This window comes from Priapulus caudatus, unplaced genomic scaffold (genome assembly GCF_000485595.1).
Source record: "Priapulus caudatus unplaced genomic scaffold, Priapulus_caudatus-5.0.1 Scaffold361, whole genome shotgun sequence".
Lineage (NCBI taxonomy): Eukaryota > Metazoa > Priapulida > Priapulimorpha > Priapulimorphida > Priapulidae > Priapulus > Priapulus caudatus.
In genome coordinates this window covers 193,961-210,182 of record NW_014577422.1, presented here as the reverse complement: position 1 = coordinate 210,182, position 16,222 = coordinate 193,961, and the positions used below count along the sequence as shown (strand labels likewise).

At 45.3% G+C, this 16,222-nt stretch overlaps 2 protein-coding genes across 4 annotated transcripts in view; both read left to right on the top strand.

Annotated features, from left to right (window-relative positions):
• Window positions 1-9,136, top strand: part of LOC106809525 (DNA-dependent protein kinase catalytic subunit-like) — a 59,487-nt gene extending 50,351 nt beyond the window's left edge. Inside the window, 12 exon segments of the mRNA XM_014812621.1 lie at window positions 65-355; window positions 1,137-1,263; window positions 1,609-1,777; window positions 4,084-4,203; window positions 4,504-4,599; window positions 4,797-4,976; window positions 6,280-6,316; window positions 6,318-6,344; window positions 6,346-6,489; window positions 7,401-7,595; window positions 7,834-7,976; window positions 8,315-9,136. Of these exon segments, the coding sequence (XP_014668107.1) occupies window positions 65-355; window positions 1,137-1,263; window positions 1,609-1,777; window positions 4,084-4,203; window positions 4,504-4,599; window positions 4,797-4,976; window positions 6,280-6,316; window positions 6,318-6,344; window positions 6,346-6,489; window positions 7,401-7,595; window positions 7,834-7,976; window positions 8,315-8,519 (1,734 nt within the window). The 3' untranslated portion in view covers window positions 8,520-9,136.
• Window positions 9,137-11,784: 2,648 nt separating this feature from the next.
• LOC106809535 (tumor necrosis factor alpha-induced protein 8-like protein 1) overlaps window positions 11,785-16,222 on the top strand; it is a 31,491-nt gene continuing 27,053 nt past the window's right edge. The window contains exon 1 of one of the 3 annotated variants that reach the window (XM_014812632.1): window positions 11,785-12,347. In XM_014812632.1, the coding sequence (XP_014668118.1) occupies window positions 12,233-12,347 (115 nt within the window). In that variant the 5' untranslated portion in view covers window positions 11,785-12,232. Of the gene's footprint in view, window positions 12,348-13,099; window positions 13,200-16,222 lie in introns of those variants that run through there. The other 2 variants (XM_014812631.1, XM_014812633.1) reach the window with 2 other exon arrangements.

The following is a 16,222-nucleotide window of genomic DNA, read 5'->3' as shown; positions in this document are numbered from 1 at the left end:
ATACAGCTGCAGCAGCTGGTAACTTCCTTCAATGCTCTCACTGTTTCTTTATCTCCGTATACAGCTTCAGCAGCTGGTGGCTTCCCTGGAGCAGCTCAGCTCTCCGCACATGCTCTTCAGCGACTTTGTGGCCGACGCACGGCCGCTGCTGATGACGCGACGCGCCGACTTCCCCGCGCGATTCCGTAAGATCTACGCGAGCCTGTTTGACACCACCAGGAGGAGCCAGGAGGAGCCAGGCGGGAGAGGGCGCTACTGGAGTGTCTTCACGAGGACATGGGCGAGAGAAGTAGAGGAGAAGTGTGGGCGCGATGGCAGCAAGCTGCTAGCGATGGCGGCAGCTGACGCGAACCAGGTGAACGAGAGAGAGAGAGAATAGAGTGAGATGGAGAGGGGGAGGGTAGGGGAAGGAAGTGGGGAGAGGAAGAAAGAGAGTGAGGGGGGGAGAGAGAGAGAGAGAGAGAGAGAGAGAGAGAGAGGGGGGAAGGGAGAAAGAGGGAGAGGTAGACGAACGGAGGAAGGGAAGGGGGGTTGGAGGGACGGAGGGAGGGAGGTAGAGTGTGTGAGAGTGAGAGAGAAAGGGACCTGCTCTCCTCGGTGGTCGACGGGCGCCTCTAGCCAATCGTTGTCGTAATCAATAGGACATCCCAAAGAACAATGCTTGGCAATGAATTGCCGCTCAAATGACAATTCGGCGTGTGCACGTGAAAAATACACGTTAAGTTAGTCTAGCTCAACCAACCTAGCAATAACATGCAAGAGGAGCGTAGCTAACTCACTGAGACAGATAGGTGGATTATGTTGTTACTCACGTTGCCCATTCACTGATGACCTATTTTACATAGGTTATATAGTTATATAAAATTCTTCATTATTATTTATTATAATATTCATTATATAAAATATATAATATATAACATATGTAGTTTGGATAGATCAGAGCCATGTTCACATAAGGTCTAAAGTTTACGGGCAACATGCGATATTAACCTGCCTGAACGAGATCAAACCGGCACACTTCAAGCGAGATCAACCATATACCCTTATACAGATCAATACTATTGGACATTGTTGGTTTAATTGAAATTTAGTGATTACATTTCATGTGTAATGCAATGGTCGCTTGACATCTCCAGGTCTTGTCGGCTCTCGGCAAGGAAATGAAGACGAAGGCTGCGGATTCACCGGGCAACCTAAAGGAGTATTCCACGTGGCTCACAGACTTCCACAGTTCGCCAGCCACCTGCCAGATAGAAATACCTGGTGAGTTCATGCCCGCGAACGCTGCCCACAGTCTATCCTTCCTAAAGGCATCACCCAGTACAAAAATCACCGCGACTACAAGTAGCAACCTAGTCCGAGAAATCCCGTAAACCTGCAGCTATAATATATATAATATATAGTGCGTGTGCGTGCGTGTGCGTGTGCGTGTGCGTGTGCGTGTGCGTGTGCGTGTGCGTGCGTGCGTGCGTGCGTGTGGTATCAACACTAATGTCGATGTATATTTTACATCATGTAAGATCTTTCTTGGAATAATATCATTCGTTTTATCGGGAGGAAGGGAGAGAGGCGAGTGGAACAGCAGTAGCACGTGAATGTTCCCTGCAGGTCAGTATAGAGGTAGGAGCAAGCCGATGCCGGAGTATCACGTGAAGATCGCTGGCTTCGATGAGAAGGTGCTTGTGATGAAGTCGCTGCGGCTGCCGAAGCGCATCACGATACGCGGACACGACGAGAACGAGTACATGTTCCTCGTTAAGGGAGGCGAGGATCTCAGGTAATGCCGGTGACCGGGAGGGGCTCAGGTAGAAGGTCAGGGTTATCCCGCGTTACCCGTGTTACGACGGTAGCAAACCGCGACAGCATCAAACACGGTATCTCGCATTACCCGTGCTAGGACGGTAGAAAACCGCGAAAGTATCAAGCGCCGTATCACGCGGTATTCAATCCCAACAATATCTGTCCGTTTCCCTATATAAAAATTTCTGCAGCAACTGGGGCCTGAAAAACCTGCAGTAGAAGTCTTTTAAACCACTTTTCATTTGCAATACGAAAGTGTCATCTCTCAAGATTTCAATAACTTTCATGTCAACTAAGGTAAACACAACAAATAGACACTTCTTCTTGCCTGTGACAGCTAGCTGACCTTGAACCTGGTACATATAGTCATGACGTTTATCAAGTTCAAGAGCGTTATCACTACTACTGCCTTCTTCGCGTTTCAGATAAGGGACTGTCACTGGGGTAATGGTTTTGTCTTTCGCTACATAGGGACATTTAACCTCAACTAGTGTCTCGTGATCAATGACGCCATCTGGCGAACAAGCAAGATAAGGGGTATCTATGTCAACGACAATGCCAGACGGAGATACCTTTACGTCATGTTTCCTTTCAAATTGTCGTATAGCAATAGGTTCATGTTTCCTCCCATGAAGTAGTGGTGCCGCCCTGCAGTCGCTCACTGTTTGAAGGGAACGAGCTAATTTCACCTTGTCTGTGCGATCCGTACACTTGAGAATGCGCCCGAAATTTGACGAGTGAATGCGTTTTGTACGCTCTGTCGCCCATATTTTAAACGAGTTTTTATTCCGTGCTTGGTCCCTTGTCCTCTTCTCCACTGCCAGAGCCTCATCTGTAGTGATACTGGCAACATGTATAGTGTCTAGGAAGTTGTCCTCTAGATTTTTCTCTAAATAATCATGATCATTGTTGAGGGCATACATATTTGCTGGTGGGATGAGCTGGAGCAGAGGGATCCTATGGGATGTCCTAGCAGCATAGCCAATGGCCTCATTGTGCACCCTTGTCTGAAATGTTATGTCACTTTCACGGCAGTGGTCAGGTTCAGGATCAAAAATGAGGTCCTGCATGCCAAGAATGCCTAAAGAGTCACTTTTTACTGGTGATCCACTGTATACATTTTTAGGCCTATGAAATGTTTGCAACTGTGATGTGCATGTAAGGTCTATTGACATTTGTCTTCCAGCACAATGATCTACTAGAGCCAGCAGAACTACTAAAATATGCTTGCAATGAGCAAAAGGTCCACATCCAGCAGCACACTCACATTGAGCACTATTTATAACACCAGCCTGATGAAGGTCAATGTCCACATAATAAGAAACCTGTTTCTTCATTTCTGCCCGACACAGTCCTCTAATGAAAATACTCCCTTGAATGGACGTACTTATGGCAGATCGAACAAATCTCAGGAAGCGGTTGGAGTAAAGACCCCTAGCGGATTCTTTGATATCATCATCAGGTGGTAAGAAGGATTTAACTTGGTGGGTTGTCACTAACGGCACAGTAGAACTGCTGGTGATGTCGTGGTAGAGTGTGTCATCCGGACGGCTCATTTTCCACTTTGGCGCAGCGTCTGCTCCGTCATTCTGCCGGAAGTTGTGGTTACGATCGTACGCCTCAAGCCTGAAATAAAGGATATTGTATTACTAATATTCTTTTGAGCAACATTTTAGACAATGTATAATGACTAAAATACTTGACTGTAATTTATTAATATTAAAAAATAAAAATAACCATGGCTCAATATTTTAGATAGTACCACTAGATAAAAAACAGTGTAGTCCTAACATTAGTTATTGTTAGAATTTACTTAGTGTTTTTATCATAGGCTTGTGTTATTGTAATGTCTATCAATATCATAATTCATCATCATAAATACATATGCCTGCTTAGCTCTACGAGTACGAGTGTAGCCCCTCCGCTCCCCCACGGGAGCGGAGGGGCTACACTCGTAAAGCTAATGCCTGCTACCTGGATGCCAACTAGATACAATATTCAATAATGTAACCGAAAGACAGGCGTAGGGTACCCCCTACACCTGTGTTTGGGTTACATTATTGTATCTAGCTGCCAACCTACATAGAACCTGCATACTTCTATGATAAAAAACGCCGTGGCTATCCTTACGGAGACGTAAGAACGTTCATTTTTTCTATACTTACGGATCATATCCCATCATGCAAAGCGCCGCGGACAAGTGCAGCCCCAACATGTTTACATCCGCGCATGGGAAACTACCTTGAAATTGTGTACTGTTTTTGTGACTAATCAACTTATCAGACAGGATCAGAGGCTGGAGCAATTGTTCGACATCATGAACCGAAGTCTAGATGCAGACGCTGCCTGCCGCCAGAGGGCGCTACGTCTTAGGACCTACGCTGTTGTGCCCATGAGCACCAGGTATGTGTGTTTCACCTGTGATGTTCACCAGCGATCCTTCTATTTCCTGAAACCAAGTTCACTTTCATGGCAAACACTATTATTGCTGTTCCTTTTATATTTGTACATAAAGTTGACTGTAGGTGGCACCGCAATCTCTTATATCCGTTTTTTTTCTTGCTTCTTGCAATGATGCAGTGATTTCTTGTTTTTGTCTCCATTGATCACAATATTTTGATTTTGAACATAGATCAATTGCATGGGTTCGTATTTATTGTTTACGTAGTTCTCATATTTATTTACTTAACTATTATCTTGAAGGCTTGGACTGTTGGAGTGGGTGCCTAGAACCAAACCTCTGAAGCAGTTATTGCAAGAGGCGATGACTCAGCAACAGTATGACGCCTACTACAGCTAGTAAGCAGCCAATCATTTGACACGTTTACCCACTATACAAATTCCAACCAAACAAACACATTATATCATGATAAGAAAAATTGGTTTAATGACGATAAAAAAATTAAGAGCAACAAATGTCAAACATAGAACAGAAATTGAGAAAACTGCAATGCACCACATCATGTTGTGATCGTGAATTTTTTTCGTTGTTTCGGCAGCATGAATCCAGTCGAACACTTCAACAAGTGGGCAGCTACAGCTCTAACTGCGTCTGAGAGCAAGAGGGCAGCCAGCCATGTTAAGCTGTATGCTAGGACGTTCGTCCAGTGCTCTAAGTCAGACACCGTCCGGTCGTTTAGAGAGAGAGAGAGCATGGTGCCCCCAGATCTGCTCAGGTAAGAATGTGTCATACCTCTCCTACGCTTCTACAGCAGGTGTGGAGATGGTGTGAAATTCTGAAGCTGTAAATCGACATCATAGATACGCCAGGAATAACGGACATAGGTTATTGAACGTGATTTACCGCTAGAAGTTGTTCTAATAGTAGTCATAACAATTACTATCACTGTTTTCATACTGGGACCTATATTCTGATGTGTTTTCCTACTGGTATGTATCACAAAAGTCCAGTTTTAAAGTTCTTAACAGCTTAATTCCTAATTGACTATGGATTATAATTTTGGTAAATATTGGTATATAACTGGACTAGTTGCTGGTGCAATCTTTTCATCCAGGAATGAGTAGATGATAGACTTTACCAGCCGTGAGTTTCCCTTTATCGTATCTCTCTTTGACGTCTTTCTGTCTTGGATTCTCTATCTGCAGGCACGTCCTGCATCTTTCACGACCCCTCTTCGTCCACATTCTCTGCGTCTATCTCTTGCTCTTTTTTTCACTCTCACACGTATACACTCTCTCTCTCTCTCTCTCTTTCTCTCATCTCTCTCTCTGCTGCTCTCCTCTCTCCTCTCTCTCTCTCTCTCCCGCTCTTCTCTCTCTCTCTCTCTCTCTCTCTAGCTGCTGCTCTCTCTCTCTCTCTCCTCTCATGGCTCTCTTCTCTCTCCTCTCTCTCTCCTGCTCTCTCTCTCTCTCTCTCTCTACTCTACTCCTCTCTCTAATCTCCGCGCTCGATCGGCTCGCTCTTGCTCTCTCTCTCCTCCGCCTCTCCTCCTCTTACACTCCCCCACTCTCTATCACACGTCTCTCCCAACTCCCCCCTCTCTTCCACTCGTCTCACTCTCCAATCTCCTCTCCCACCTCGGTCACGTCCCCCTTCTCACCGCCAACTCTGACTCTTCCTCTCTCACTCCTCCCTCACTCTCATTCTCACTCCCACCTCTCACTCTTTCACTCTCCCTCTCTCACTCCCCTCTCACTCTCCCTCTCTCACTCCCAGCTCTGACTCTCCCTCTCTCACTCCTCCTTCACTCTCCCTCGTCTCACTGCCCACCTCTCCTCTCCTCTCTCCACTTCCCAACCTCCGCTCATCCCTCTCACGTCCCACCTCTCGCTCCTCTCTTGTCACTCCTGTACCTCTCACTCCCCCTCCTCCACATTCACTCACCTCTCACTTCCCACCTCTTCACTCTCTGTCTCTCTCACTCCCTGCTCACTCTCACTCCCCGCTCACTCTCGCTCTCTCACTCACTCCCCCTCTCTCACTCTCTTCACCCCCCTCACTCTCACTCATCTCTGCAGGCAGGCCTTCCTGCGTCTCAGCGCCTCTCCGGAAGCCCTTCCTTGCGCTGCGCACGCACTTCATAAAAGTCTCACGCTACGCTGAGCGTCTGTCACTACGTCGTCGGCGTCGGTGACCGCCACCTCTCCAACTTCATGGTCAGCCAGGAGGACGGCGGCATGGTCGGCATCGACTTTGGCCATGCCTTCGGCCACAGCCACCCCAGGTGCGTGGCGAGAGGGAGGGCCGTAAGAGTGAATGTGGGAAGAGGGGGAGGGAGGTAAATGTGGGAGGATTGGGCGGACGAGGAGGGCGTAATGTTGGAGAGGGGGAGCGACAAGTAAATGGGTGGGATGATAAAATGTGGGAGGCAGAGGCAGGGATGGAGTAACTATCGACGAGGACATGGGGAGGAAGATACAATGTGCGGGAGGAGAGGGAAGGGATGACGGTATATGTGCGGTAGAGATGGAGAGGGGAGGTTAATGCTGGGGAGAGAGGGAGGATGAAGGTATTGTGGGATAGGAGGAGACGCGGGGAGCGTAAATGTAGGGGAGGGAGAGGCGAGGGCGTAAAATCTGGGCGAGGAGTGGAGGTTAAATGTGGAAGATAAGTGTGGGGAGGAGAGGGAGGGATGAGGTAAATGTGGGAAGGAGGAGAGGGGAAGGTAAATAAGGGGAGGAGAAAAATGTGTAATGAGGTAAGTGTAGGGAGGAGAGGAAGGGCAGAAAAGAAGTGAAGGTAAATCTAGGGGGAAGGAAGAGTTAAATGCGTGGGAGGGAAGAGCGGGATAGGTTGGTGGCATCGTCGTCATCAGGGGCAGTGGGTGATTATGAGCCCCTTGTTATGGGGTGTACATACTCTGCAGGGATGCCAGTTTCTGCTTGTAGAGTCAAATACTCTGCCCTGGGGATGAAGAAGAAGATGAAGAAGAAGTAAGAGGGTGAGGAGGAGGAGCAGGAGGAAGAGGAGGCAGAAGAAAATAAGAATAAGAAGAGGGAGAAGAAGATGAAGAAGAAGAAGACGGCGGCGGCAGCGACGACGATGACGAAGAAGAAGAAGAAGAGGAAGAAGAAACCCAAACAACAAAAGCGGAATAAGCTGCTGCGCTTACTTGCTCAAAGACTTCTATCTGTTACAGTGCCTCCCTATACCGGAGCTGATGCCAGTGCGGCTGACGCGGCAGTTCCTGCAGCTGCTGCTGCCGCACGAGGGCCAGCGACGTGGCCTGCTCTACCAGACGATGGTGCACACGCTGCGAGCGCTGCGTGACAACCACCGACTGCTGCTTAACACTCTCGATGTGTTCATCAAGGAGCCGTCCATCGACTGGAAGGTGAGAGCAGGTGGTAGCGTGACCTCGAATGACTCTGAAACTGCGGCTCACTCTGCCCGTAACGTTAGTCATTACCATAACCCTATAGTCATTACCACAACACTAACCCTAACCTTAGCCCTCAACCTAGGCCTAACTCTTGTCTTAAGCCTAATCCGAACTTTAACTGTAATGCTAACCCCGACCCCAACCCTAACCATAACCCATAACCATCTCACGTCTTTGTTTGTTTTATTAGGCAACTGCAGAAAGGTTAGCAGACAAGGATATACATTCCAATGAATCGGATCAAGGAGAGCAGGTGCAGGAGTGGTACCCAAAACAAACAATAGGTGTCGCCAGGAGCAAGTTGATTGGGGCTAACCCAGCTCATATCACAAAGTAAATGAGTGAACGTATATATATATCGTTGTCTGTGTGTTTGTGGTAAAAACCATATTCTCAATTCAGCAAAGAAAACTGCATGCAACTGAAATTTCGTCCCTTTTCAGAACTGCATAATAGAATTAGCTGTTGATTAAATAATAGAATTACACATGGTGGGTAATAGAATGCTTACTATTCACTTCTGATCTTTGTGTGTGTTACACTTTAGAATGTGTTTTTTGCAATCGACCTTCGAAATTCAATATTTTCCACTGCATAATTGGAATTAAGGAATTTGTCTTCATTGTGTGTACTTAATGCTTAATGAGTGATATTTGTGTGGATGATTTCAGAGCGGAGTTGGCACTCGGTCACAGAAAGCATGAGGCATTAAAACAAATGACCAACGTTGTTCTCGGTGACCCACGCTCGGATCTGCGTGCCCAGCTGCCACCAGAGGGCCTCACAGTCGAGCAGCAGGTGCAGTGCATCATAGAGCAGGCTACAGAACCCAGCTTGCTTGGTCGCACGTGGGTCGGTTGGGAGCCGTGGATGTGATTCATCCAACCGCCTGGTGTACATAGCGCTGCGAAACAAACGTTCCGTAGTGAATGTTGCGCTATAGCTAGAACTGCACATGTGTCAATATAATAAGATGTATACACAAATACATATATTTATGTACACATGCACAGACACACGCACGCACGCACGCACACACACATACACACCAAGCAAACAAGGAAACACTGACGTACATATACATACGTACGTTGAGAAATACATAGCAAGCTAGAGATAGATAAATAGGAGACAGAGAGAGAGAGAGAGAGAGAGAGAGAGAGAGAGATAGAGAGAAGGGAAAAGAAAGCGAGAGAATAGATATGTTCATGCTAGGACTCCATGATTAGATATTATTTTTCATTATGTACAAATTTTCACTAGTATATAATTCTGTGACGTTTATCAATGAGCTGAAACTATACCTAGAAAGCTGGCATGTTACCAATTGTTGCACATGAATGGTGTACACTGTGATAAACAAATATAATGTCATTATCATTCATTTCAAAACCAATTGAAAGTCGATTAGTGTGTTTTGTGATTAATACATATAGAATTAGATGCTTCTGTGTTGCAAAGTTTTGCCTAAATAAACATACCTGCCGAAAGTATTACAATGTTTTGATGTATTAATATGTCGAATGCAAGATAAGCAGTATATTGATTCGATGTCTACGCATAGTTTGAGTGACAAGATCATAGCGTGCTGCAAAAAAACTAGAAAATTAATTATTTGTTAAGTAATATCATAATTCATATATATATATATATATATATATATATATATATATATATATATATATAATCTCTACAATCAAATTCCAGGCAATATATACATTGCAGGCCAAGGCGCTCTCCTAATAATAAGCACAGGTCTACTGATAACAATTTATTCCATAAATCTATGCTGAGATACCCCCTAAGCACTGACAGCACGTGTGCTTGGTTAAATCCGATTTATTATATTCACTTTGTTTGGAACATCACGCCCTGGGTTCCCCGCTATGCCGATATTAATGTACATGAAGATGGCGCTGGTGTGTTGGTGACCGTTGACTGCCAAGATAATATTCTTCGGCCATTTTTATACGTTTAAACTGGAGCCGGGCAGGCTGACAGCACGTGTGCATGGTAAAATTTTATCTACATGCTTCACTTCACTCGCAGCATCGCGCCACGATTCCCAGCTATGCTAATGTATGGGCAAATGGCGCTGCAACGACGGTCGCCGTTGACTGCCAATGTAATTTTTTTCTGCCGTTCTTATACGTTAAAACTGGAGCCGGGCAGGCTGACAGCACGTGTGCATGGTAAAATCTTATCTACATGCTTCACTTCGCTCGCAGCATCACGCCACGATTCCCAGCTATGCTAATATATGGGCAAATGGCGCTGCGACGTCGTTCGCCGTTGACTGCCAAGATAATATTCTTCGACCTTTTTTATACGTTCAAACTGGAGCCGGACAGGCTGATAGCACGTGTGCATGGTAAAATCTTATCTACATGCTTCACTTCGCTCGCAGCATTGCGCCACGATTCCCAGCTATGCTAATGTATGGGCAAATAGCGCTGCGACGTCGGTCGCCGTTGACTGCCAAGACAATATTCTTCTACCGTTCTTATACGCTCAAACTAGAGCCGGGCTGGCTGCCAGCATGTGTGCATGGTCAAATCGGATATATAATATTCACTTTTCTCGCAGCATCGCGCCATGAATTTCGCATGATGCCTATATTAATATATACGTACAGGGAATTGGGCCTCGGACGTTGGTCGCCGGTGGCTGCTAAGATAATTTTCTTCGGCCGTTTTTATGCGCTCAAACTGGAGCTGGGCGGGCTGCCAGCACGTGTGCATGATCAAATCGGATATATTATTCACTTTTTTCGCAGCATTGCGCCATAAATTTCGCATGATGCCTATATTAATATACGGGGAATTGGGCCTCGGACGTCGGTCGCCGTTGACTGCTAAGATAATTTTCTTCGGCCGTTTTTATACGCTCAAACTGGAGCCGGGCGGGCTGCCAGCACGTGTCAGTGCATGGGCAAATCTGATATATAATATTCACTTTTCTCGCAGCATCGCGCCATGAATTTCACTTGATGCCTATACATACAGGGAATTGGGTCTCGGACGTCGGTCGCCGTAGACTACCAAGATAATATTCTTACGGTCGGTCTTTTACCCTGAGCCGGGCAGGCTGACAGCATGCACGTGTGCTTGGTATAATCCGGTCGATAATATTCACTTTGCTCGCAGCTTCACGCCCTGGGTTCCCCGCTATGCCGATACTAATGTGCGTGCAGATGGCGCTTGTGCGTCGTTCACCGTTGACTGCCAAGATAATTTTCTTCAGCCGTGTCTCATACGGCGGCCTGGCAGCAAGTTTTTAAATCGTAGGATGGCGACTGAAGAATAGGACAACTGATTGTGACGTAAGATGGTGACTGATTAGGGTTAGGGTTAGGGTTAGGGTTAGGATTAGGGTTAGGGTTAGGGTTAGGGGCAGGCAGGCGCGCAAATCCATTTTGAAATGTGGGGGGGTGTGTGTGTGATGGAGAGAGCGAGAAGACTGAGAGGAACATTTGATGGAATTTATTTTTTTTACATTGTTTTTTTTACATTATTTTTTATTAGTAGGAAGCGGTCTCGTCTCAGCATCGTGAAGGCTCTGCCCAGTGTTCCCGCACCGTACGTACTAAGCCGCAAGCGGCCATTATAAGCCCGTGCAGAAAACACGGCTTTTGTGCCAGGCACTAAGACTCGTAATAGTATGAGCACGGACGTGTCTGCTATAGGTGAAGCAGCGGACATAGCAGACGACAGCAGCGGCGGCGGCGCCCGCGGTGGTGACACCTAATGAAACATAAATGCAGCAGTAACAGCAACAACAGCACCAGTAGCAGTAGCAGCAACAACAGCAGCATCAGTAACAGTAACAGTAACAGTAACAGTAACAGCAACAGTAACAGTAACAGTAACAGTAACAGTAACAGTAACAGTAACAGCAGCAGCAGCAGCAAGACCTACAACAGTAGGAGCAGCAGCAGGAGTAGCAGTAGCAGTAACCGCAACAGCAGTAGCACCAGCAACAACAATAGCAACAGAAGCAGCAGTCCTGCTGCTGATGCTAATGATGATGATGTTGCGCTAATTTTTAGCGCGGCTGTAATTTCGGTTAGCGTGGCAGCGCTCGCTCGTCCCTAGGAACAGCCCTGCAGGCTATATATATATATACGGTTCCAGACAGTGTTACCTGGCCGCGCATTGAACCCATATGTATAGAGCATTGCTACATACTGCTAAGACATGAGGACTTTGGCACTGTTGAGGTGTGTGGACCATACATACTGCTGAGGTGTGTGGACCATACATATTGTTGAGGTGTGGACCATACATATTGCTGAGGTGTATGGACCATACATACTGCTGATGTGTGTGTACGATACATACTGTTGATGTGTGGAGTCTGTGGACCATACGTACTGCTGAGGTGTTGACTATACACACTGCTGAGGTGTGGACCATACTGTTACATATTGCTGAGGTGTGTGTACCAATACGAACTGCTGAGGTGTGGACCATACATACTGTTGAGGTGTGTGTACTATGTACTGCTGACGTGGATATGGTGGCACTTGAGTGGCCCTGTACATACTGCATCATACATACCGTCGTATAGAGGGGCTACAGTCGGTGTAGATGGACGGTGGTGGCGCCACCGCCTTCATGTTAGCTGTGACGCCACCACGCCGGCAGACAAACAACAAGAGAGTAGCGATGGAGTGCTCGGCCAGTAGTTCCGAGGAGGAGAACGGTAAATGCTGACGTCACCTCACCGTTTATTGCGTATATGTGAGGATATACTTGGTGAGGCGTATATACTACACACACATGGATGCACGCGCGCACACGCACGCATGCACACACACACACACACACACACACACACACACTTACACACAAAATCATGGTGATCCAAATTCGTGGGGGGGGACATGTCCCCCTGTCCCCCCCTGGATTTGCGCCCCAGGGGGCAGGGTATTAAAGCACGAATAATTTATCTAATTTAATTAATCTTTAGTCGCCATCCTACGATTTAAAATCTCGTGGCATGGCAGGACAGATGTGACGACTCACGCGTGTAATCGCCCACAGTAATTTTGTTCTCAGAGCGCGTTAATTTCGTATATTTTAGCCCATGTATCAACATTACTACGTGATGATTCTGACAGATTATTTGAAATACTAGAAGAATGTAATTATATCTAAGATATATTTAAGTGTGACTGGGTTATTTTGACATTTACAAGCTCGACACAAATCATAAAATTCCCGTCTAGATAATGTGGCGGGGGGGGGGTAATTTTCGGACCCATCATGCATAGAAGTACTACCTTAAAAAATATTGACTTGCTACTAAAGCTTGATGACCAGGTTTTCTGAAGTCCATTATGTCAATATATAAGTGGTATTGTAAAACATTTTCATTAACTTGTGTACGTGCAAAATTATCATCGTTGCCGATTGTTAACTTATTTTACCACTAGATGGCGGAAGTATGGCATACGCAGCGATTTATTTCCTACCGCAAAAAGTTTGAAACTTTTGTTTTGATACTTCCTTCAGATGAAAGTTGTTTGTGTCGATACATGTCACTATTGTAACAGTAAGTTGAACCTTCTGATTTATTAAAGTATAGAGTTTATATAATGGGGTGATTGCGGTACATGTCCGTCTATAGGTAGTTTGTTCGACATAGCCTGATCACGCTGAGGGTCCAGAGGGACTATCCGACTAGTGACACTGACAGTTAGGCCTACTGAGTACTGACAGTACTGAGTGCGTACACAAATACTGAAATAGGTATTTTGATTTGTGACTGGCATTAACACTGTCACTGTCAGTTCAGGAAATTGCCAGCAATTGAGGGCAGGATTCATCAGCTCTACGGACTAAGCTGTACCACATCTAGGACTAGTAGTAGTAGTAGTAGTAGTACTACAACTACCTAAATCCTAAAGTAAAGGCTAAAGTAAAGGTAATTGCCATTTTACTGCATATTTACACTACAAATGGTACAGCTATTGCTGTTTGCGTAAATTCGATACTGGTCGCTATATGTTGTGCAAGTTTACAGGTGTCACATGCTGCAATGTTGATACATAGCCATCATGTTCTAATATCACCCGATTTGCACAGCGAATTACTGAATAGGCCCTACTGTATTCGAGACACCAGCTTGCATGTCTCTTCTTTCTGGGATAATTGAGCACAGTTTTTCAACGACAGTGCAAATTTCCCCATCTACTGACCGCGTTAGTGGCTAGTATTGGTAAGAACTAAGGTTTATCTCACGCATTAATTTTTCCTGAATGGCTTGATAACATTTTTGATGGATTTTCAATCACCATACCATGAGTCTATCAAAAGTCTATTGATAGACTCCTGTCATTACTAGTATAGTCCAGCTAGGGGCTTTTTCATCTGTACAGGGAGTATTAGCTGATGCTACTATTACAGCTACAAGATGCGATTTCTCTACTTGTGTTGTATTTAGATATTTTTCAGTGCTGTGGCCCACAGGGACTTGAGGCGGAAAAAAAAGTGTTATATATATAAATAGAAGAAAGATAAAAATAAAAATAAAGATAAAAATAAAAAGGATATTTTTTCGCCTCAAGTTTCTGTGCCGTGGCCATGGAAATTGCCATGCAAGGTCTTAATTCTCCCATCATTCTTCAAGTCTCGATAGATGCTGATCTCATCTATATTATTAGGAGTGAGAATCCTTACAGTAGGGATTCTCACTCCTAATAATATAGATGAGATCAGCATCTATTGTCTTTGGATGCAATGGCTGTAACTCCACGTATTTTTTGCCATTATGTGTTCAGATGCAGTCAATAATTAATTCTGTGTAATACTAATAGTTTAAATTTTTAGTTGCTGCCACTGACTTGTGTGATTTTACCTTTCCGTTGCGGCATGTGTGATCATTCAATTCCAGCTAGTGGTAGTTACGAGCTAGCAACATATTATGTATATTTATCTGTTTAGGATGGTTACTTATAAAAACCACGTTTTTGGTAGGATCTTTTTCTTAGGCTCTTCCAACACAAATATATACACATGTATGCACACAGACACGCACGCACACACACACAGACACACACACACACCGCACACATGCACACACACACACACACACACACACACACACACACACACACACACGCACAACATACATACATACCACACGGATGCACAGACACACATGCGCACGCGCGCGCACACACAGAGGGGGTGGGGAGAGAAAGAGAGAGAGAGAGGGGGGAGACACCCACACCCACACAGACACTGCTGCTCGCAGGGATGTATGTGCTGTACAAGCCTTGCATGCTGCGTGTATAACCTGCCAACATCCTTGATTGTGACTGTCAGCTGATTGTTGACTTCCTGTGAGACGCTCGGGCTGCGTATACATCGATAAGAGCCCAAGGGTTAGAAATCAACCACGATCCTGCATGTAAAGTGCAGTGCGATCTCTCCCCATGTCAGTACTGTCGCGGGGCAAATGAGTCGTAGGTCCGGATTGTCAGTGCTCAGTGCTCACTCGTGTCATCGTGATTAAAACGGTTAGTATTGGTGAATGCACTGAATGGTGACACAAACGAGTGTGTTCATGCTTACATAAGACTAAATCGGCTAAACCGTGCAATAAAAATGTAACCTCATGTATACTAATGTAACCTAACATAGTAGAGGCACTAGGGACAGTTACCATACTCTGTTGGTTGATATTATTATATCTAGGTTTGGCAATTGCACATAATTTTTATTCACCCGTACGACAGCAAGATCAACGTTACCATGTCAGTACAGTCTCATGAGGGCAGCACGCCAGCAGTCATATAGCAACAGATCTATGTCTACAGATAGCTCATATAATATCAAGAGTCCATAAGGGCATAATAGAAAATTTTCTATTATGAATTTGATAATATCTATGTTCATAATCACCCACCTCAATATTATAATATTATAATCGTATGCATATATCAGGTTATACAGCGATTTATAAACTGATATAATGCCAGACCGGCACTTGGAACTGAGTCGGTGAAAACATGAAATATGATGTTATCTTGCTATCTTAAGGCTTTATAGAGCCAGATCCGCTTTCGCTAATTGCCGTCTAGTGTGTCACCCATATATTGATATATATAGAGCTGGATACTCTCTATGGATGAATTACTATTATATGGATTTATGAGGGACACAGCATACTCATGATGATAGGCAGAGTAATTATAACCAGTGTACCATTGCACCAGGGGTGTGTTTATTCAATCCTCATTACATGAGCAAGTTGACATCATATTTCACTGTAAAGCTGACTGCTCCAAGTTCTTATGTGTAATGCTAGTCGTAATCACTTCCACGTGTAGAATCACCCCCCACCACCACCACCACCACCACCACCGCGCTTCTAACTCATACCCACCCCTGCGAGCACATGAGCATACACGCACCACACACGCACACACACACACACACACACACACACACACACACACACACACACACACACACACACACACACACACACACACACACACACACACACACACACACACACACACACACACACACACACACACACACACACACACACACACACACACACAC